Here is a 25,220-nt window from a genome sequence, read left to right as displayed (position 1 = left end):
GCTTTGGATCATTCTGTTAAAAAAAAATATTTTAATAATAAACACATGGGCTGAATTTCTGAAAGGTATTTACTCAGTCATGTATAACTTCCATAAACAGCCTTGTATATTTAAACACAAGTGTTTAGCCATGTACACGCCATATTTTATCCTTGCTTAATAAGATGACTTCTCATTGATCACATTTCAGAAATTTTTTCTAACATGGAAAATTATTTATTTTAAATTTTTTTAATTTTTATTTTATTTTAGGAAGCTGAGAAGATCTTGGAGAAGATTGATTATCTACACCTTGAGTTTGCCAAGAGAGCCGCAGTACATACATTATTATTATTATTATTATTATTATTATTATTATTATTATTTAATCCTACTGCCCCTTTTTCTATCAACCCTTTGAATTCAAACTCATTTGTTCAACATTAAGCAGCTCTAAGCTAACAAGACATATAACATCCTTGGATTTTGTATTTGTTAAAAGAAAAAAACTCAAAAAAAAAAAAATATATATATACTGCATATTTTAAAATTTGGATACAAATAAGTCATATGGTGAATCCTTTACAATGCAGGAATTAGTACTAATAAAATGTGCCATTTAAGTAAAGATTTTTTATTGTTGCATTTTTAAAAATTATTGTGTGTACTTTATTTTAAAACATTCATCTGTTAATTAACCAAGATTGAAATGTTAAAATGTTAATGTCTCTATAACTAATCATATTTGTTATTCAGCCATTCAACAACTGGATGGACGGTGCTAAAGAGGATCTCATGGACATGTTTATTGTACACTCCACTGAAGAGGTCAAGGTAAAAAGGGATCTTTTTTCGTTACAGTGTGGTAACAGAATATACAATTAAATATCAAAGTAAAATCATGTTCATTATGCAGTGCAGTAATAATCTTAAAATACGTTTTAAACAAATTACCAAAATTCCGGTAAATGCTGATGGTCCTGAATGGAAAACATTAATTACCACTTGATTGTATGTTTTCTGTACATAAGATATTTTACCTATAATCAGTAATAGAGATTTTACCAGGCATTCTTTGGATTAGAACATAGACCCCTTCCCAAAAGAAAGTGGCACTGAAAATTCCCATTTTTTATGCTAAAAATTCCCAATATGTACAATATATTTAATTATGTCTGTTCCAATAAATTAATTCATCAGTGGTATATTGCATCATTCAGTCGCCTGACACAAATATCTCAAGTATGATTTACTTGCGTTGTTTTTCCCAATCTCATAGGACATGGGACCCTGGCAAAAAATCCTGGATAAATGCCTATCAAATGAAAACATGTATACCAAACAGCTTGTAACATGTTATTGATTTTGTACAGGTGACACTCTGTATTGCTGTCCCTAATTATCTATCTTTTTATCTTCTAGTTTGTGTTCAGTTTTGAAATATTAGATACTGGTTGGAATTTGAATTTGAACTTGAATGTTTTTGTTGTTTGCAGGGGCTGATAGATGCGCACGAGCAGTTTAAGGCTACCCTGGGCGATGCGGACAAGGAGTTCAACACGATTATAGCCCTCGTACAAGAGGTCACCCGTCTGGCCCAGCAGTACAACATGACTCCACCCAACAACCCATACACCACGTTACATCCACAGGTAGCTTCATTTACAGCTCATTAAGCTATTTATTGTTGTAGCCAGTGCACCACACATGATATATCAATGGCTATGATATGTGCTGTCCTGTCTGTGGGATGGTGTTTATAAATAATTCCTTGCTATTAATAGAAAAATGTAGCAGGTTTCATCTCTAAGACTTTGTAAAAAGTACCAAATGGTTGACATCCAATAGCCGATGATTAATAAATCAATGTGCTCTAGTGGTGCTGTTAAAGAAAAACATTTTGTGGGTATACAATGTGTCGCTGTGAAATGCCTACTAATCTGTTACTGTGTATTTGAGATTACAGACAGATATATTTTTTCAAGAAGGAATATAAAGTGAAGGTGATAACTAAATATTAAAATTTTCTCTAATTGTTATTTTTTGGGTGTAAAAATTAATATTTGTCTTTTCTGGCAAATAAAGTGTTGTTGGGTAGTGTAAGTGTAACATGTAAAATATGAATCATACTGAAGATGAAACTTTTGATTGTTTTTGTTTTCTGGCATCATTGAACAGTTTTGGCAATAGTTGAAATATAAAGTGAAAATCTCAGACATTGTTTATTGTGAAAGTTGAAGGAAGCTATAAATAAAATAAAGAGTTAAAGACGGCAGATTATACTGCTTTTTATTCTTTAATACATACCCCCCCCCCCCCCTTGGGTTTATAATAGCAGTGGTTCCAGTTATCTCCCTTTGGTTTAATTCTCTCACTGGTGACTTTTATTTGGTAGATTTAATGATAATGAAATTCATTTTTTGCTTCCTCTACCAGTTTAAGGGTCTAAACTTTAGGAATAATTTATTATTAAGCATGGAGTGGGGAATGCATTTTGCCTTAGAAATAAAATTGTTCCATTTACTTGTGTGTTTAACTGCATTCAGTGTTGCATGTGTTTGATAATGTTCAGCGGAGTTCTGCCATTTTCATTGAATTTGAATTTTCTTCAAAATGAAAGATTTGCTGCAGTTAAAGTCTTGTCATTTGTATATTAATAAGCAGGGCAAAAAGAAAGTGTTATTTATTGTTGACCTGACAAAATATATCAAATTATTGACTTATATAAGAGTTATACAAATGTTCTGTGTGTTTACACCAAATAATTGGACTTGAATAACATTTTATTTTTAATTGTTGGTTCCTAATTCTAGGGTTAAAAAACTAAACAAAAACAAAATGTTTGAACTTTTATAGAAAAATATGATTTGATTTTAAATTTGTGTATTTCATTATAACAGATACATTTGATTACAATCGGCAGTGGGACATTTTGTAGTTGGAAAATTGTTATCTTTTGATCTGTAAAAGTATTATTTGAGATGCTTGGCTTGAAGGATCGAATCCCCTCTGTGGACCCATTTCTCTAATTGGATTTTTTCCCGACCCATCCAGTGCCCCATGACTGGTATATCAAAGGCAGTGGTATGTGCTGTCATGTCCTTGGGGAAAGTACATATGAAGTATCCCATGCTTCTAATGTACCCTAGTGGTGTCTATATCAAACTATATAAATGGTGCATAATTTCACCAGTTACATCAGCATATAAGTAAGTGAATCATAATTTCAGTTTCAGATTGGTTAATTTTGGCATGGTTTTAATCTGTGTTTAAACACTGCAGATTTGTATTTAAGTTAAATAATTTTGTTTCAATGAAAATGGCAAAACCAATGTGTGGAAAACCCCCAGCTCAAATGTTACATGCTTCCTGGGCAGAGTTTTATGTGTTCTAACTTTTCCAGTCCCAGGAAGCTGAAGAGGTGAGAATGTTTTTGATTAACTGATATAAAATATTGACTCACATGTTTGCCTTCAATCTGCTTTGCTGTTCCCATTTTCACCAATAACACGTTACCCACCTTAACTTACAACGAGAATGCTATACCGCTTTACTCTTACAACATACCCTCCTTAACTTACACAGTCATACCATTATCTTAACACTGATAGCATGTCCTACTTAACTTTAAACAAAAGCACCATATCCGTTTTTATTGATAGTAAACACTCTTTAATTTAAATCAAAGATACCACATCCCTTTTTATTGATAGCAAACACTCTTTAATTTAAATATACCATATCTAACATATTACGTTTTTATTAGAAGCTTATCCTTAATTTTAACCGGCCTCGGTGGCGCAGTGGTTAAGCCATCGGACTACAGGCTGGTAGGTACAGGGTTCGCAGCCAGGTACCGGCTCCAACCCAGAGCGAGTTCTTAAGGGCTCAATGGGTAGGTGTAAGGCCACTACACCCTCTTCTCTCTCACTAACCACTAACAAACTAACAACTAACCCACTGTCCTGGACAGGCAGCCCAGATAGCTGAGGTGTGTGCCCAGGACAGCGTGCTTGAACCTTAATTGGATATAAGCACGAAAATAAGTTGAAATCAATCAATCAATCTTAATTTTAAGCAGATGTCATATCCCTTCATACCGATGCCACATCCTGCTTAACTTAAATCAAGCATACTATACCCCTTTCACTTATATAAAATACCCTCTTTTGGCCTCTGTTATATTACATATCTAGTACAATTAAAAGTAAGGAAGCACATTGTAATATATTCATGATAACTTTGAAAGATTTTCCTTTCTCCTTTCACAGTGAAATGGTACCCACTGTAACATTCCAATGCTTATTTTAATAGGGAATCTTTATTACTTACATACTTTGGCAGACATTTTAGCAGGATTGAGGACTTGGAGAATCCCAGATTTTGGGTCAGAAGCTTGAAATTGAGAGACAGAATACTAAAATATTGACATTACTTAATTTGTTACGATTTCCAATGAAATCCTGAAGAATAATCCCAAACTCAAGGGGCGAGACGTAGCCCAGTGGTAAAGTGTTCGCTTGATACACGGTCGGTCTGGGATTGATCCCCGTCGGTAGGCCCTTTGGGCTATTTCTCGCTCCAGCCAATGCACGATGACTGGTATATCAAAGGCCGTGGTATGTGTTATCCTGTCTGTGGGATGGTGTATATAAAAGATCCCTTGCTGCTAATTGAAAAGAGTAGCCCATGAAGTGGTGACAGCGGGTTTCTTCTCTCAATATTTGTGTAGTCCATAACCATGTCTGATGCCATATAACCATAAATAATTTAAAAAATGTGTTGAGTAATTTTTAAAACAAAAATGAACTCGACTTGTATATTACACCAGTGTGCTTCCCACTGCTAGAATTATTAAATATATATTTGTGTTGATTTTATAAAATTTTATATCGAACACATGTGGCTTAAACCAATGATTGAATATGTTTTAATGTTGGCATTACAAGGCTTTGTACTACTTTATTTGAATGTAGTAATCAAAGCGGAAGATTCCTTTTAATACAATTCAAGTGAACACATCCCTCCTTCCTTATGTTTGCTCCTACTTTCTCATAAACTTGTTGTCTTTTATCTGTGTAATCTCTTCAGACATTTTTTGTTTAAATGATCTCTGTCTTCAATATATTTTGATGATCTTTGACTGTTGCTCAGATTTATTTTAAATGTATCTTTGGGATTCTATGTTTGATTTGATTTTTAAAAATCACCTTGGTATTGTTGTCATGGATATGAGTTTTATTTCACCACTCACCAGCAATTTACTCAACATTTTGCTCTGTTTCTTTACATTTGATTTGCATTGGATTGGCGTAGGAGGTTAGTATTAGCTGTAAGTGCTTGTAACATCGCTTACAGCATATTAACATCTATTATTCATCAGTTGTTTGATTAATTCTATTAATCCATTAATACTATTACAGCATGTATAGTCTTGTTCCAATCAACAGGGAACTACAAATGTACCTTTTTAAAATTAGTTTTAACTGCCATAGTTTCTACTAAGGGCTGTTCTAGAAATTTAGGGTGGTGTGTGAGTTTTAGGGTGGGGTGTGAGTGGGAGGCTTGACCATTTTATTGCATGCCGGGTTAGGTCTCCCTCCCATTTCCCTTAAAGAAACGTTTATAATGTTGGTAGTAGATATACAACCCATCCTTCCCGAAAAAATAACATTCACTACACCCCCGTCCACCCTTCAATGTGAATAACTTTCAGTATAGACTGCTTTTACGACATGATAAGCTATTTTAGTGTGTATAATTACCCACATACAAGGTAAATTATTTCCCCACCCCCTTTACAAAATTTGTCTAGTCATAATTTGAATAATATATCATCCACTGATTGGAAACAGTTGCATGCTGTAATTGGTAAAATACCTAACTTATGGGATATGGATATAACTACAAGTGTTTGTGTTTGATACTAACCAATAGCAGGAGTTAATGGAATCTTGTAAAGACTGAGTTAGTTATTGGACTAATACTAATTATATAATCCATGTCAATAGTCAATAGCAGGAGTTAATGGAATCTTGTAAAGAGTGAGTTAGTTATTGGACTAATACTAATTATATAATCCATGTCAATAGTCAATAGCAGGAGTTAATGGAATCTTGTAAAGACTGAGTTAGTTATTGGACTAATAATAATTATATAATCCATGTCAATAGTCAATAGCAGGAGTTAATGGAATCTTGTAAAGAGTGAGTTAGTTATTGGACTAATAATAATTATATAATCCATGTCAATAGTCAATAGCAGGAGTTAATGGAATCTTGTAAAGAGTGAGTTAGTTATTGGACTAATACTAATTATATAATCCATGTCAATAGTCAATAGCAGGAGTTAATGGAATCTTGTAAAGAGTGAGTTAGTTATTGGACTAATACTAATTATATAATCCATGTCAATAGTCAATAGCAGGAGTTAATGGAATCTTGTAAAGAGTGAGTTAGTTATTGGACTAATACTAATTATATAATCCATGTCAATAGTCAATAGCAGGAGTTAATGGAATCTTGTAAAGATGGAGTTAGTTATTGGACTAATAATAATTATATAATCCATGTCAATAGTCAATAGCAGTTACTAATAAACCAGTTTACATTATTTGTTAGCCTTGTTCAGATATGAAAAGTTATTTACTTGAACTGTTGTAAGAAAGGCTGTGGTATGTACTATCCTGTCTGTGGGATGGTACATATAACTAACCCTTGCTGCTATTGGTAAAAGAGTAGCCCATAGTGTGGCGACAGTGGGTTTCCTTGTATTATCTATGTGGTCACTGTGGGGTGGTACATATAACTAACCCTTGCTGCTATTGGTAAAAGAGTAGCCCATAGTGTGGCGACAGTGGGTTTCCTTGTATTATCTACGTGGTCACTGTGGGGTGGTACATATAACTAACCCTTGCTGCTATTGGTAAAAGAGTAGCCCATAGTGTGGCGACAGTGGGTTTCCTTGTATTATCTACGTGGTCACTGTGGGGTGGTACATATAACTAACCCTTGCTGCTATTGGTAAAAGAGTAGCCCATAGTGTGGCGACAGTGGGTTTCCTTGTATTATCTACGTGGTCACTGTGGGGTGGTACATATAACTAACCCTTGCTGCTATTGGTAAAAGAGTAGCCATAGTGTGGCGACAGTGGGTTTCCTTGTATTATCTACGTGGTCACTGTGGGGTGGTACATATAACTAACCCTTGCTGCTATTGGTAAAAGAGTAGCCCATAGTGTGGCGACAGTGGGTTTCCTTGTATTATCTACGTGGTCACTGTGGGGTGGTACATATAACTAACCCTTGCTGCTATTGGTAAAAGAGTAGCCCATAGTGTGGCGACAGTGGGTTTCCTTGTATTATCTACGTGGTCACTGTGGGGTGGTACATATAACTAACCCTTGCTGCTATTGGTAAAAGAGTAGCCCATAGTGTGGCGACAGTGGGTTTCCTTGTATTATCTACGTGGTCACTGTGGGGTGGTACATATAACTAACCCTTGCTGCTATTGGTAAAAGAGTAGCCCATAGTGTGGCGACAGTGGGTTTCCTTGTATTATCTACGTGGTCACTGTGGGGTGGTACATATAACTAACCCTTGCTGCTATTGGTAAAAGAGTAGCCCATAGTGTGGCGACAGTGGGTTTCCTTGTATTATCTACGTGGTCACTGTGGGGTGGTACATATAACTAACCCTTGCTGCTATTGGTAAAAGAGTAGCCCATAGTGTGGCGACAGTGGGTTTCCTTGTATTATCTACGTGGTCACTGTGGGGTGGTACATATAACTAACCCTTGCTGCTATTGGTAAAAGAGTAGCCCATAGTGTGGCGACAGTGGGTTTCCTTGTATTATCTACGTGGTCACTGTGGGGTGGTACATATAACTAACCCTTGCTGCTATTGGTAAAAGAGTAGCCCATAGTGTGGCGACAGTGGGTTTCCTTGTATTATCTACGTGGTCACTGTGGGGTGGTACATATAACTAACCCTTGCTGCTATTGGTAAAAGAGTAGCCCATAGTGTGGCGACAGTGGGTTTCCTTGTATTATCTACGTGGTCACTGTGGGGTGGTACATATAACTAACCCTTGCTGCTATTGGTAAAAGAGTAGCCCATAGTGTGGCGACAGTGGGTTTCCTTGTATTATCTACGTGGTCACTGTGGGGTGGTACATATAACTAACCCTTGCTGCTATTGGTAAAAGAGTAGCCCATAGTGTGGCGACAGTGGGTTTCCTTGTATTATCTACGTGGTCACTGTGGGGTGGTACATATAACTAACCCTTGCTGCTATTGGTAAAAGAGTAGCCCATAGTGTGGCGACAGTGGGTTTCCTTGTATTATCTACGTGGTCACTGTGGGGTGGTACATATAACTAACCCTTGCTGCTATTGGTAAAAGAGTAGCCCATAGTGTGGCGACAGTGGGTTTCCTTGTATTATCTACGTGGTCACTGTGGGGTGGTACATATAACTAACCCTTGCTGCTATTGGTAAAAGAGTAGCCCATAGTGTGTCGACAGTGGGTTTCCTTGTATTATCTACGTGGTCACTGTGGGGTGGGACATATAACTAACCCTTGCTGCTATTGGTAAAAGAGTAGCCCATAGTGTGGCGACAGTGGGTTTCCGTGTATTATCTACGTGGTCACTGTGGGGTGGGACATAGCCCAGTGCTAAATCGCTCGGTTGATGCTCAGTTAGTTTGGGATCGATCCCAGCCAGTGGGCCCATTGGGCTATTTCTCATTACAGCCAGTGCACTACGACTGGTATATCAAATGCTGTGGTATGTGCTATCCTGTCTATGGGATGGTGTATATAAAAGATCCCTTGACACTAATGGAAAAAAAGTAGCAGGTTTTTTGACACTATCTTAAAATTACCAAATGTTGGACATCCAATAGCCGATGATTAATAAATCAATGTGCTCTAGTGGTGTCGTTAAACAAAACAAATTCTATATGGTCCTTAACTAAGGATTAAAATGGGTTGAGTACATTGTTAAATGAAACTTTTTCTCTCTCTTTCATTTTCTAAAATTTTATCTTCTAGTGTAATTCAATCTGTTATTTTATTCCAATTACAGTCAAACTTTGTTATGATGTCTTGACATTAAAGGAATGAACCAAATAGCTTGATACTAGTGGTTAAAAATAAATGTAAATTCTCGAACTTGAGCGATCATAGACCACAAGATAACAGAGGATTATCACTAAGTCCCCATACCAGCACATTAGCCAGTCCATTTGAAATTTTGCAGCAGTCGAAATTAATATGGGGTAAAATATTAAAATATTTTAAAATAAAACCTATTTTGTCTTTATGGATTAGTGTTGGTGATGGTATAAAAAAAAACCCAACCCTAGTATCCCATACCAGTAGGTATTTAAATCATATATATTTATATCTGAGGTTGCATGACCATATTATTGTTTATAAATTTATACCTCTTGTCACATTTATACTCCATGGTTACAAAGTCACTTTCAACATAAATTACAGGAAATATATTATTTCAGTCATACTCATCAAATTACTAGTAAATTCTTAATAGCAGTTGGTTTAAAGATTTTATTTTGAACCTTTAAGGAGGGAAAAATAGCACCCCCTCCAAACCCCCCCATTAACCCCCCCCCATTAAAACCCCCCATCCACCTAAAACTGCTATGAATTTAAGGCTATTAAAGGTCAATGAGCAATAAATAAAATCATCCTTTACACTTAATTTTATATTTTTATAATTCCTCAAGACATTAGTGAGATTTTAAAATGTCAAATCCAATTTTATAATGGATGAGGTCATGGCATTTTGATCTAAAATGTATATATTATGCTTGTATACAGTTCTGTTACTTTTTGAATGTTAGTGATGCATTTAAAAATCATTATATAGTGAAACCTCTCAAGACCGGACCCTCAGTAAACCGGAATTCCCTCAAAATTGGATGATTTACAGAGTCCCTTTTTAAAAACCAGGACAGAACTTAATTTCTCTAAATGGGATCCCTCTTAAAACTGGACATTTGTCTTGGTCCTAAGGGTGTCCGGTTTAGATGGGTTTCACTGTACATATATAGGGGTGGGATGTAGCCCAGTGGTTCCTGTCGTGGACAGAGGAGACGGCCGAGGTCGGCACCTGTGCCCAAGACAGGCATGCGCTACAACAGCTTGTTCTGAATGTGCATGTTAAACACTCTGACCTGACCTGACCTGACCTGCCCAGTAGTAAAGCGCTCGCTTGGTGCACGGTCGGTTTGGAATCGATTCCCATCGGTGGGCCCATTTGGTTATTTTTTGTTCCAGCCAGTGCACCATGACTGGTATATCAATGGCCGTGGTATGTGCTATCCTGTCTGTGGGATGGTGCATATAAAAGATCCCTTGCTACTAATGGAAAAATGTTGTGGGTTTCCTCTATGACTATGTCAAAATTACCAAAATATTTTACATCCAGTAGCTAATGATTAATAAATCAATGTGCTCTAGTTGTGTCGTTAAACAAAAGAAACTTAACTGTACATATATACTTGAAATATTTCTTATATCTGAAATTTTGAGCAAGAGAACACGATTTTAAGAAAACAGTAATCTAATTAATGTTAACCTGCTATTATATAGATTTGTGTGTCTGATGTTCTACTATTCACCAGTATATTCTTAATTGACTAAATTTAAATGTAATTTGTCACTAATTATGTTTTTGCATGTGAATGTTTATTTGTGTTTAAAAATGTTTATTTGCATTTAATTCATGCTACCGTTTTTTGTCTTAACTCTAAAATTAGAATTTTAACTTGTGTAGCATGAATTTGTTGTTACTGTATAATACAAAATATCTGTCAATATTTGCCAATGTTTCATGAAAATGGTTTCTATGAATCATGTAGATATGTGTTTTATACATGTATTAAAGTTGTACAAATCCAAAATGTTTACAAAAGAACTGTTTGTAGTCGCTGTGTGTGCATTTGTGGTGAATGTTGGCAGCTGTGAAAACAAACTGTATACTGCATGATATACCCCATTTAAAAAACATCAACAACAACAACCCAAAACCCTACATAATTAAAGTTTAAAATTTGCCTGCATATTTCATAGTTAATAACAATAAATAAAAAAATATGTTGTCTGTAACCATGGCATGTACTAAATACATGTATTAAGTCTTAGTATGATTAAAGTTTATTTTTCTCATTGCATACACTAATTTTTATACCCTGTTGTGTTTAATGCCATGACATATCAATATTAATAATAAATTAAATGGTATAAGTATGCATGTTAATATTAAATATTGGCTTGGTGTGATACGAAGATGATTATTTTTAATATTGTGTTGAAGATTCCATTAAATTTAAATGCATGGCTACTTTATTCATAGAATTAATACTACTTAATGGGCATTATATTTGACTTATAATGCCACATTCCAAATATTTTTTCTTGTTGATATGTTATACAACTTACTTAACTTATAACACAATTACAATGCTGTCATCTACTTGTGTTCCCAACATAGAACATAAATATACAGCTGTTAAACATGGGTGTTAATGCACGAACAATAAGCTGTTATTTTGGGTGTTTTTTCTATATCTTATTGGATGGTTGAGTTCTCATTATGGTATCTTTTTCTTTGACAAGTCTTTCACTAATTTTGTGAATTTTTATATATACTGATAATATTAAAGTACTGGATAATGCTGTAGTAAGAATGTTAATGTGATCTTTTTAATATAGTAAGAGTATTGATGTGATCTTTTAAACAGTCCTCTATTTTAAGGGAAAGGAGGCCACAGATAATTTAAAAAAACAAAGACCTTTTGAATGTGTTTACTTGAAATAAGAAAACTGTTTAAATGCAGTCAAAAATGTTAGAGCATAATGCAACTGAACTAGGAAAAAAGGCAGCTGTCATTTCAAGGAGGATCTGAACCCTTCCCTCTTAGATCCACCTCTTAATTTTTTTTGTTTAGTTCTGGGGTATTTGTTTAGAGGTTGTTGCACTGTTAGTATTTCATAGGTGTATCACCAGAGTGTGATAGTGCCATCAGCAGAGGAATTATTTTCTTTATTATTATTATTATTTTATTTTATTTAACTTTGGGGGGGGGGGGGGGGACATAATATATAGATAAATGACAGCATTGTAAGTATGTTATAATCGTTAAATACCAGGGCTAGCACTGGGTGAGCAGAATATTTTGCCAAATTATCTATTAAACTTAAAAAATTGCAGAAAGCCAGTAATTTTCTCACAAAATATCAGTTATTACATGAAATTGTTTTGCCAAATGAAAATAAAATATATAAAATTGTTTTTAAAATTTGCAATTGGCGAGTGTCAGAGCTAGCCCTGAATATGGATCTATAATACATGTAATAGACAAATTTGTTCTAATATGCACCCATTTTGGAATTACTTGTTGAATTTAAACATTAAAGGCCCTTACCCTAGTTATTAGTGATATTTTCAGTTATTACAGCTTGTCCTTATATTACTCATTACTTTCAACTTCTTACTTAAATTGTGAATTTCATGTGAAACAGAAAAGGTATGTACGTTATGAACTAGGGTTAATGTCTTTAAATATTGCACATTCAAGAACCACACAGAATGTTTTCAACAATCATTTTGTCTTCTAACAGTAAATAATTTTTAGCACCAACCTATTTGTAGTACTGAATGTAGTAATTTTACTAATGGGGAACCATTTGCATTGATTGTGTCCTAAACCTTGTACTGAATTTTTTTTTTAACCTTATTTAGTTTAACAAATTTTGGTAAAAACAAAGTAATAATTTTTTTTTTTAATTAAAGTAGAGATTTTGCTTGTAAGAAACACATGTATTTATTGCTATCTAAATGATTTCAGGACATCACTACGAAGTGGGCAGAAGTGAAGCAGCTGGTGCCGAACCGTGACGTGGTCCTCCAGCAGGAGATGATGAAACAGCAGAACAACGAGCGACTCCGCACGCAGTTTGCGTCCAAGGCCAATGTCATCGGCCCGTGGATCGAGAACCAGCTCGACGCGGTGGCGTCCATTGGGGTCCAGATGAAGGGTTCGCTGGAAGACCAGCTGAAGAAACTACACCAGTACGACAAGACTGTGTCCACGTACAAACCCAACATGGATGAACTCGAGAGATATCACCAGGTACACTTGTTGTTTGCTAGAGATTAAATTAATTTTTTTTTTATATTATACATGTACCACCAGTTTTTATTGATAATTTTTTGTTATTTCCCCATTTCTTTAGATACTTCTTTCCCCAACTTTATATAAAAATGTACCTTTCTTTTCATACATTACTCTCACCTTTTAGGTTACATATTCATGAAAACAGAAAACAACCAAAATGTTCTTCATTTAAAATGAAAACTTAACATGCTAAAGACTTTGGTCACTTTTACCATTGAAATGAGCTATTGTTTATTTTATAGGAAACGAAAACCAACATATTCGACATTTAAAATAAAAACTTAACATGCTAAAGATTTTAATAATTTTTGACTATTGAAATGAGCTATTGTTTGTTTTATAGGAAATTCAAGAAGCCATGGTGTTTGAGAATAGATATACAGAGTATACCATGGAGGTGAGTAGATTTCTCATACTTGGTAACATCATGGTCATTTTTCTAATTCATTTACACAAAATGAAATATAGAGTAACTACTTTAGTTAATGATTCAGTCTTCGCCACAAAATGTGAATGAATACTCATGCTCCTCTCTACACTCCCCTCAAAATTTTTAGGAGAGCCGCAAGTTGCAATAAAAGTTTCAATGAATTTTATTTAAAAGTTAATGTCATTGTTTGCCAAGCACCATTCACCTTGAGTTTGCTCTCGGAGAAGACTGATGATTGAAGAGACCACTTCTACTATGAGCAGATTGGGATTGTGAATGATATTTCAATAAGCATCTTAGAAGCCGTTTGCGAATATTAATATTTTGATGAGCATACAAACTTTTGTGTGTAAGGGGTGTGGGGGAGTGTCTTAATGCCAGTATATGCCTTTAAAGTTAAAGAAAATGTTGATAAAATACTCCTTACAAAAATCAATATTTTGTTGTATTCTTTTAGGAGGGAGAAGGGATAGCAAAAAAAAGAGAAAAAAAAAAAGAGAGTACTCATTGTATGCTTGTGAATATGTTCATAACTTGTAAATGGCCGCATAAATGGTTATTTGATTTTTTCTGCAAGTTAAAATTCATATTAAAATCTGTAATACATCTTTAAAATCCTAATAAATCATCTTGCTGAGAACAATCTAAAGAATAAGATAAAGCTGAATGAAGTGTTACGTGTTATTTACGTGTTTTTCAGACCCTGCGTGTTGGATGGGAACAGCTCCTTACGGCAATTGCTCGCAATATTAACGAAGTTGAGAACCAGGTAAAAGACTCTTTATTGTTACACATGCTTACTATTCAACAGAAACTTGAGTAAAATGTATATTAATATTATATACATGTACAAAGCTATCTGTCCAAACCAGTAACTGTGTAGTCAGATTTCTATGTAAAACAGGATGATAACAGTCCAGTGACAATAGATTGGGTGACATCGGTCTAATCCAGCACTCTGTGTTCCGGTGCATTTCGTTAGTTCCCTTTGAATTCAGTTTAGATGGTCCACTGACTCACTGTATATAGTATGGTATTCACATCATTAGACCCTACCGGTCCAACCTAAAGGGTCTATGGGTTTTGTCTCCATCCTTCTTTAGGGGCAGGACATAGCCCAGTGGTAAAGCACTTGCCTGATGCGCAGTTGGTCAGGGATCAATCCCTGTCGATGGGCCCATTGGCTATTTATCATTCCAGCCAGTGCACCAAAACTGGTATATCAAAGGCCTGTTTGTGAGATGGTGCTTATAAAAGATCCCTTGCTACTAATGCAAAACAATATAGTTTTCTCTAGGTTTTTTCAGAATGCCTGAACATATTGAGATGTAATTTTGTATATATAGCTTTATCATGCATTGTTACAGTTCAAGTTTCACTTCATTGTGATTTACCCATTTTTCACAAAGTTATGGCCCTTAAACTCAGAAGATATGAAATTGTTTTTGGTCTGGTAAGGAACATTCAACAGTACTCTCAGAATGCTTGTTTATACTGTACATATAATAACTGGTTGTCTTGTTACCAGATCCTGACGAGAGATTCGAAGGGAATCAGTGAGGATCAGATGAACGAGTTCAGGATGTCCTTCAACCACTTCGACAAGACCCGCAACCGACGCCTCGAGCCGAAAGAGTTCAAAGCCTGCCTTATCAGTCTGGGATATAACATCAGGGATGACAAACAGGTAACATGTCCCACAAATAGGTATCCTGCCTTATCAGTCTGGAATATAACATCAGGGATAACAAGCAGGTAACATGTCCCACCAGTAGGTATCCTGTCTTATCAGTCTGGGGTATAACATCAGGGATGACAAACAGGTAACATGTCCCACCAATAGGTGTCCTGCCTTATCAGTCTGGGGTATAACATCAGGGATGACAAACAGGTAACATGTCCCACCAATAGGTATCCTGCCTTATCAGTCTGGGGTATAACATCAGGGATGACAAACAGGTAACATGTCCCACCAATAGGTATCCTGCCTTATCAGTCTGGGATATAACATCAGGGATGACAAACAGGTAACATGTCCCACCAATAGGTATCCTGCCTTATCAGTCTGGGATATAACATCAGGGATGACAAACAGGTAACATGTCCCACCAATAGGTATCCTGTCTTATCAGTCTGGGATATAACATCAGGGATGACAAACAGGTAACATGTCCCACCAATAGGTATCCTGCCTTATCAGTCTGGGGTATAACATCAGGGATGACAAACAGGTAACATGTCCCACCAATAGGTATCCTGCCTTATCAGTCTGGGATATAACATCAGGTATGACAAACAGGTAACATGTCCCACCAATAGGTATCCTGCCTTATCAGTCTGGGGTATAACATCAGGGATGACAAACAGGTAACATGTCCCACCAATAGGTATCCTGCCTTATCAGTCTGGGATATAACATCAGGGATGACAACAGGTAACATGTCCCCACCAATAGGTATCCTGTCTTATCAGTCTGGGATATAACATCAGGGATGACAAAAAGGTAACATGTCCCACCAATAGGTATCCTGCCTTATCAGTCTGGGGTATAACATCAGGGATGACAAACAGGTAACATGTCCCACCAATAGGTATCCTGCCTTATCAGTCTGGGGTATAACATCAGGGATGACAAACAGGTAACATGTCCCACCAATAGGTATCCTGTCTTATAACTTTTTATTTTTCCCATACCAACGAACGACTGGTATATCAAAGGCCTGTATTATTTCTATCTTGTGATAACAATTAATTTCTATTTTTAATATTATTGTACATTTTTTTTAAAAATCTCCTTCCCTAGAAACATAGCAAAGTCAAGGATGACATCCTTTAATCATGGACGTTAAATTTCTTAGTAACTTTTTAAATAAAAATGTGTTCATTTGTATCTGAGTACATTATGACCAACTATTAGTATTAACTGGAACTGTATTGGGTTTGTTTTAGGGTGAAGCAGATTTCCAGAGAATCATGGCTATCGTGGACCCCAACCGGTCTGGCTATGTGACGTTTGACGCCTTCCTTGACTTCATGACCCGGGAGACCGCGGACACCGACACTGCTGAACAAGTGATGCAATCCTTCAAGATCTTAGCTGGAGACAAGGTGAGGAACTCATTACAGTGGTGTTTAAAATTCAGATTTTTATTATTTTTTTAGATTAGATTTTTAGGGACTAACATAAGCAGATATGAATAGTTCAACATGAATCATACATGGGATGTCCAAAATAGTCTGGCCCAAATGTGAAACGCATTGCTCACCAAATATTTTATCCCATAATTTTTGTAGTATTTCTCTGGTGAGTTAACATTTTGTCCAGCGTTTTTTCAATATTGTTAACTTCTCTAAAAAGCAGGCTTTGTAATCCCCAGCACTATTCTACAGCACCAATATCCTCTTAGTTTGGCTTGAATTTATAGTTTCTAAGCTCTTATTGGAGTCAGGACAGAAGTAAAATTTGAATGGGAGAGATCAGGGGCCATAATTCACAAAGCTCTCTTTAGATCTCTTGAACACTTTTGAATCATTCTCGCAAGTCTTTTTTTTTTTTTTTTTTTTTCATTACTCTGAGATTGCATAGTCGTAAGAGTTAGTAAATGAGGCCCCTGGTAAGTAAGCAGGGTATGGTAGAATTCAGAAGCTACAGTTTGACATCCAATAAATAGCCATTAATTAATTAATCGATGTGCTCTAATGACATCGTTAGGCCCCTGGTAAGTAAGCAGGGTATGGTAGAATTCAGAAGCTACAGTTTGACATCCAATAAATAGCCATTAATTAATTAATCGATTTGCTCTAATGGCATCGTTAGGCCCCTGGTAAGTAAGCAGGGTATGGTAGAATTCAGAAGCTACAGTTTGACATCCAATAAATAGCCATTAATTAATTAATCGATTTGCTCTAATGGCATCGTTAGGCCCCTGGTAAATAAGCAGGGTATGGTAGAATTCAGAAGCTACAGTCACTAGCACAGACTGACATCCAATAAATGGCCAATTATTAATTAATCAATGTGCCCTCTTGGCATCGTTAGGCCCCTGGGCCCATATTTTCGAAGCCATTGTAGGTTGTGATGTCACTACAGCACATACCATAGTGACGTCATAGCTCATGATGATCGGTCTAGGATTGTTCCCTGTCGGTGGACCCATTGGGCTATTTCTCGTTCCAGCCAGTGCTCCACAACTGGTGTAACAAAGTCCGTGATATGTACTGTCCTGTCTATGGGATGGTGCATATAAAAGTTCCCTTGCTGCTAATCGAAAAGAGTAGCCCATGTAGTGGCGACAGCGGGTTTCCTCTCAATATCTCTGTGGTCCTTAACCATATGTCTAATGCCATATAACTGTAAATAAAATGTGTTGAGTGTGTCATTAAATAAAACATTTCCTTCCTTCATTGCTCATGATCAATTTACTAAGATTGTTTCGAAAATATGGGCCCAGATAAATAAGCAGGATGTGGTAGAATTTAAAAGCTACAATCACTAGCACAGTAAATGTGATATAGTGGCATCGTTAAAAAAAAAAAATGCAAACATTAAAAAAATTGTTCCATTTCTTTCAGCCTTACATCACAGCCCAGATCTTGCGCCAGGAGCTGCCCCCGGATCAGGCTGAGTACTGCATCCAGCGCATGGCTCCATACAGTGGGCGGGACGCGGTGCCCGGTGCTCTCGACTACATGTCCTTCTCCACAGCCCTGTATGGCGAGAGCGACCTCTAGTGGAATACAAAGGGGAGACTTAAATAGTGCATCATAGAAAAACAAAAATCTGTGGTTACTGAGTTAAGCCATCATGTTTATGAATGCTGGGATTGTCTCAAACATAGGAGGAGAAAAAAAGAATATATAAACATAAAAAATTTACATATTTCAAAAAAAAAAAAAATTAAAAAAAAATCCTCCTGCAAGCAGTGTATTTTAATTATATACTACTAACTGGCCAGTGTTGATATTGGTCTGATCAATCCACCAGCTAGCTTATTGTAGTGAAAGCAGTCCGAAACGTGGTGAGCCCGTGTATTCCGATAGATGTGTGGTGCTGTTTGGATATTGAGATGTTGACCATGTATGTTCACCAAGCTGTTAACTTTTTCTTGAAAATAAATTAAAACTATTTAACGCTTTGTAATATGCCGATCGTATAATGTAGATGCTCCTTAACACATTTGAATTTTTTTTTTTTTTTGTGTACAAAAAGATTTAGAAGACCCGAATGTGTTAAAAGTATTTTGTATATTCAGTGGCAAACTAAGGCTATGCAGAAATTCTGATTCTTTCTCACTCTTCTCCCATCTCCCCAGTGTAATACGCTTACTAAAGTTAGCTAATGTTTTTGTGTTTTGCTTGTAATGGAAGTAGAACGTTCACTTTCAGTTTCTCTTACATCAGTTTTGGGGATGCTGTTAAAGTAGTGGGCCAAGATTTGAAAAATTAATTGTTCAGTGTATATAAAAACTAAAACAACACTGCCATTTAAAGAAAACCTTTATGCAAAAAATAAATATATATATATGCAGGTTAGGTTTTTGTCCAACAAATATGATAAATACTTTCGGTTTATGTCCAAAATATGATAAATAACATTTGGTCTGGCAAATCTGAACAACAAAACTATTAGCATTTTAAAATTGTATCTCTGCACAAGGCGGAGTCAAAAGGATATTTCGACAGTATGACTGCTCCCATAAGTTCAGATATTTACATAGCATTGCCTCAAAAATCAGTATATATTTATAATTTTCTGTGGATTTAAAAAAAAAAAAAAATGGCAGAAACAAAAAAATTGTCATAAGAGTACCTGAATGAGTTGTTTGAGAACAGTGCAATATGAATGGTCTGATAATTGAAAAAAATAACATCATATTTTGGAGATGAACTTGGAGAACCTAAGTCTCAGGCTGTCTGGTTTGCTGTATGAGTATAGTATATATATTTTTTGAGGTTGTGTACAGGTTGATGTATTTTAATGGCAGTTTGCCCTGCCTGGCCCGATATGATATATTGTGGGGATGTTGTAATATGTTTATCGCTTTATCTACACATACGGTAGATGTATCTAGTTAATATTACTATTAATTATTTAACAAGATTGATTTTGGATTTCTGTGCTAAAATGTCGGATGTTTTTTCTTGCATGAAAATGGTGGATTGTGCCTGGTGTTAATCACCAAGTGTATCCACTAAATTTGAAGGTTTTTTTTTTTTTTTTTTTCTGTAGCTGCAGGACAGACAACCCAGGACATTTGATTGTTTTTTTCTTATTTTATGAAACCAGAGTTATCAGCCCTTTGTTGTTTTGTATCTCCACTGGTTGGTGATTACAAGTGTTCATCACACATACAATTTTGAAAATGGCAATTGCAAACATACTGATGTTTATATGAACTGTGCAGGTTAACTCTTTATGGCCTTAAACCATCAGACATGCATGCAGAGATTTAAAAAAAACCCATTTTTTTAAATTTACAATATCAACTATGGCAGCTGTAAACATTCAGGTCTAGTAAATCGCAAGTGTTATTTTCATTATTGTCCTATAATTTGGTTACGTTGATGTGTTGGATTTTCTGAACCAGATGTTTACTGTTTGTGTATGTATAAAATAACAATTTTTATTTTGACCTTTAGATAATTAAATGTAGCATTGTGAAATAGAAGAAGCAGGCATATTTTTATAATCATTTATTATACAGAGAAAAAATCTTCATTGGGAACGTATTCTTGTATCCCAACCACCACCATTTTAATTTTTTTTTTTTTTTTTTTTTTTTTTTTTTAAAGTGACCATAAGTACGTTGATATTCATCCATTTAGTGTTTCCTGTGCTGAATATTAGCTGATACTGCATTGCCTGGTATGTTGTTTCTGCTAACATTTAGCAAGTAGAAAGTAGGTGGGTTTTTTTTGTTAACAAAACATGTAAATTGGTAACTGTTTGGAAGTTGAAAAATTAAAAATATGATCTGTGATTCTTACTATTCTTACATCACTTTTGAGATTTATATCCAGATTTTTTTTTTTACATTTGTAAAATTTTATATATGTAAAACAAGATAATGTTTGTAAATTTGGATAGTTAGAATAGGTTGATCAACAAAAGCCCAGGTCAAGGTCACTAATGTGATTCTGTATGTGCCTGTCTCACCCAATCTGTGTGTTAGATGTTATTTAAACTGACCAATCGGTAATCAATGTAGAAATGCTTAATTACATTTCTAACCAATCAGTGGAGACGTAACATGTCATGGTATTATGATAATGTGATCTTCCAAGCATAACATGTCACAGAGATGTGATGAAAGGTATTTGTTTCTCCTGAACTACCCATTTATGAATACTGATATATATGTAGTATGTATTTTGACATTAGAAAATGTATGCTGGATATATGCCGGGTGTTTTTTTTTTTTGTTTTTTTTCTTCATTGCTAGACTATTATTTTTTAACCACTTTACAAACTCTGCTTGTACTCTTTTTGTACCGATATAATAATTATGTAGTAATCAAACGTCACAATGGATTTTTTTTTTTTTTCACGTGTAGATACATTTGTTATATTACTTTAGGTGTGTTAAAATCAAAAACGTTTAGTCCATAGTCCATGTGTGATGGTGTATTGTGGACTTTGACCTTTGACCTATGTATCATTTTGTAATAGGCCTGCTTGTTTTTAACCATCGTTCCGGGAGAGCCGTCGCCCGGCCGTTGTTGACATATCGCTCTGCTTGATGTATAGCCAAAAGTCATTTATATCATGTCTCTACTGATTTAGATACCGAATAAACTCTTTACCTCTTTAAAATAAAAACAAATTGTGTTTTTTGTCTTGCAATCAGTTCACCACAACTGGACAAAGGCCATGGTATGTGCTTTCCTGTCTGTGGGAAAGTGCATTATGAAAAATGTAGCGGGTTTCCTCTGATGACTACGAGTCAGAATTACCAAATGTTTGACATCCAATAGCCGATAATTAATTAATCAATGTGCTCCATTGGTGTCGCTAAACAAAACAAACTTTCTATTAGAAAGTTAAATTGGGTTTAGCTGTGCTTTCATTCATTTCAACTTATTTTCATGCTTATATCCAATTAAGATTCAAGCACGCTATTCTGAACACACACCTCAGCTATCTGGGCTGTCTGTCCAGGACAGTGGGTTACTTGTTAGTTGGTTAGTGGTTAGTGAGAGAGGAGATGGTGTAGTGGCCTTACACCTACCCATTGAGCCCTAAGAACTCACTCTGGGTTGGAGCCGGTACCGGGCTGCGAACCCTGTACCTACCAGCCTGTAGTCTGGTGGCTGTGCTAGTTGCTCTACAGTAAAGCTTGTTTTAGTGAACACAATACACTGTCTTTGTCTTGTGTAAAGTGAAGATCTGGGTGCGAGTCTAGTAGATCCTTAAGGTGTGGATGGATGTAACATTAATCCCCCTTGGTGGATAAATCCATACAGCTGCATGTTTTGGGGTGTTTTTTTTTTTACAATTATTACGGTATTAATTTTTTATTCCACTACCCTATTTTTACTACCCCATTTCCTTTCTTGATTTCCATCTCTTCCCAATTTGGGGGCAGGACGTAGTGCAGTGGTAAAGCTATTTCTCGTTCCAACCAGTGCACCATGACTGGTATATCAAAGGTTGTGGTATGTGTTATCCTTTCTGTGGGAGGGTTTGGGACGTAGCTCAGTGGTACAGCACTCTGATGTGCGATCAATCTAGCATCGATTTCCATTGGTGGGCCCATTGGGCTATTTCTCGTTCCAGCCAGTGCTCCGCAACTGGTGTAACAAAAGCTGTGGGATGGTGCATATAAAAGATCCCTTGAAGCTAATTGAAAAAGAGTAGCCCATGAAGTGGAGACCACGGGTTTCCTCTCAAAATCTGCGTGGTCCTTATCCATATGTCCGACGTCATGTAACTGTAAATAAAATGTGTTGAGTGCATTGTTAAATGAAACATTTCCTTCCTTTCTGTGGGATGGTGCCTATAAAAGATACCGTGCTACTAATGGAAAAATGTAGCAGGTTTCCTCTCTAAGACTGTCAAAATTATCAGAATGAATGAATGAATGTTTAACGACACCCCAGCACAAAAATACATATTGGCTATTGGGTATCAGAAAGGTAAGTATATGAAAATATTATTTATACAATTATGTGAGACCACAGTGTAAAGAGCTGTGGGGAAAATATAATACAATACAGATATTAAGCTTGGTATATTTTAAAACTTTGCATAGAAATCAAAGAGCTTTAAAAACTTTAAAATCAATTCTGGGTGGAATTTAAACGATTCCAAAATACTTTTGTTGCCAAATATATAATTTCTTGTCAGCTTCAAATGATTACACTCCACCAAAATGTGGCGCACAGTCTGTGTACACTTGACAATATTCACACTGAGGAGGAGGGTCCTCTAAAATAAATGAATGGGTCCGATATTGTCACGGGGATCCTATAATACCTGTAACTGAATAAAACATGATTATCCAAATCTCTCTCCTAACTATATCTATTAGATCTCTCTGTAACAGGCAGTTATACCCGCTGGCTCGTCTAGGTATGGTCAGAGATAAGATCTTATATAAAGTATATATTATTATAGCACGTTTAGTTCACTAGAAAACACAACAAAAACACAATACACTTTGGAATCTGTATTAACCTACGCTGACAAAGGTACTGCCGCAGTAGTTAATTAACAACAACAAATAATAACAACCCAGAACTGATCACTTAATTAGTTAATCTCTAGGTGTCTAGTTTACACAATATGCTAATCACTTCACCATGACACAACACCCACACGTGTGATAATTGAGAAATGCTGCCAGGAGAACTTAATTAATAAAGGAATTACAACTCTATTCCTAACTGGTTAATTTTTAATTACCCCTTAACTACTCACTCAGTAACGTGTGATAATTGAGAAACGCTGCCAGGGGAACTTAATAAATAAAGGAATTACAACTCTTCCTAACTGGTTAATTTTTAATTAACCCTTAACTACTCATTCAGTAACGTGTAACATAGAATTAATACTGGTACTATCACAATAAAGACAATAACTTACAGTTTACCTAGGTCCTCTAGGATGATTGGTTAAGCTTTATATATATTAGACAGTGAGCCTACAGATTACTGCGTCAGATGACTGGCAGCACCGTCTAAATAATATTGGTATAATACAGTATTAAAATATTTAAAGTCACATCAATCACATCAAGGTTATACACAGAGCAGAAAATATATAATTACCAAGTCCAAACGGACAACGTTCCCCCTGGACGCCTTCCAATATGTTTCTCTCCGATATGTCTAAACCCTAGCTATTTATTATAAAAGCCGAATATCGCCTGGGGGTACATCGCGGCACCTCACGTATCATGTGAATTTTCCACAGCCACCACGCCGTCATATTTTTCTTAGATCGCCCAGACTGGCTGTCGCCATTCCGTGAGCAATCCCCTGGTCATAAACAGCATTACCGGAGTTATTACGTAACTACTGGCCACATGGCCTCCACATCTGCGCTGGGTGTGTATTAGAAAAGCTCGACGACCGTCGCGCAAAGGTATCACGTAACAAGTTGCCCATCTGGGCTTAAGTGCATATTAGAACTGCACACGGCCCTCTAAAACAATTAATAACGCCACAGGCGAAAACAAATTAAGAGCATGTTCCGTCACACCCCCCCCCACCTCAAAAAGGATATTTCCTCTACTCTAGGAATAGGGAAATATACTACATTAAAACAAAAGGTGCGTTAACCGACGCATCCTGGCATTTATAACACATGTAATAATAAGGTGACTACCAGTAATCACACTGAGTCTCTGAGTCCCTGGTATACAAATAAAATATATAAAAACAAAACAGAAATCAAGAATGTCAACACATTATCATAACGTTCAACTTCGGGACAGCTCATCAGCGATTACATTGGATGTGCCCTTGACATGTTCAATGGTAATTGGGTATTCTTGCAGAAGAAGACTCCACCTCAAAACACTCTGGTTGGTGGCTTTCATTCTGTGAATGAAGGTAAGCGGATTATGATCAGTAAATACCACCACTTGATGCACTGCCGATTTCACGTAGATCTGAAAATGCTTCAGAGCTTGTACCATGGCCAAAGCTTCCTTCTCTATAGTGGAATAGTTCACCTGGTGTTTGTCAAACGTTTTGGAGAAGAAACTTACAGGATGGTCCAGTCCATTTTCGTCTCCCTGGAACAGCACAGCTCCAGCTCCCACGTCACTGGCATCCACAGCTAGCTTGAACGGCATTCGGTAGTCTGGTGCTGCCATCACGGGAGTCGAGTAGCGCATCTGCTTGAGACGGTTGAATGACTTCTCGCATTCACCTGACCACTGGAACTTCGTTTTCTTCTTTTTCAGTGCCACACGTTTTCCAGGTTTTCTCCGATAGGCATGCTGTCGAATCGGTGTGGCGTTGGGTTCCAAGCGCACATCCTGGATTAAGGTATTGGTAACCGTTGGAAGGTCCTGACAAAAGGAAACATTGTCTTGTCATGAGCGTAGTCAACTTTTCTCGCTGGGGGTTCAAGTCTGCTAGAATCTGGCTGTTGGTTA

The 25,220-nt window shown here is 36.2% G+C and overlaps 1 protein-coding gene across 4 annotated transcripts in view; it reads left to right on the top strand.

Annotated features, from left to right (window-relative positions):
* The window catches only part of LOC121370337 (alpha-actinin-like), a 74,558-nt gene extending 53,131 nt beyond the window's left edge, over positions 1-21,427 (top strand). For 2 of the 4 annotated variants that reach the window (XM_041495489.1, XM_041495490.1), the window contains exons 15-23: positions 253-315; positions 736-813; positions 1,476-1,631; positions 12,855-13,139; positions 13,528-13,581; positions 14,315-14,383; positions 15,143-15,301; positions 16,564-16,722; positions 18,187-21,427. In XM_041495489.1, coding sequence (XP_041351423.1) covers positions 253-315; positions 736-813; positions 1,476-1,631; positions 12,855-13,139; positions 13,528-13,581; positions 14,315-14,383; positions 15,143-15,301; positions 16,564-16,722; positions 18,187-18,345 — 1,182 coding nt within the window. In that variant the 3' untranslated portion in view covers positions 18,346-21,427. Of the gene's footprint in view, positions 1-252; positions 316-735; positions 814-1,475; positions 1,632-3,382; positions 3,402-12,852; positions 13,140-13,527; positions 13,582-14,314; positions 14,384-15,142; positions 15,302-16,563; positions 16,723-18,186 lie in introns of all 4 variants that reach the window. The other 2 variants (XM_041495488.1, XM_041495487.1) reach the window with 2 other exon arrangements.
* Positions 21,428-25,220: the final 3,793 nt, after the last annotated feature.

The sequence above is a fragment of the Gigantopelta aegis genome, chromosome 4 (genome assembly GCF_016097555.1).
Source record: "Gigantopelta aegis isolate Gae_Host chromosome 4, Gae_host_genome, whole genome shotgun sequence".
Classification (NCBI taxonomy): Eukaryota; Metazoa; Mollusca; class Gastropoda; order Neomphalida; family Peltospiridae; genus Gigantopelta; species Gigantopelta aegis.
The sequence above is the reverse complement of the archived record's forward strand: the minus strand, read 5'-3'. Positions and strand labels throughout refer to the sequence as shown.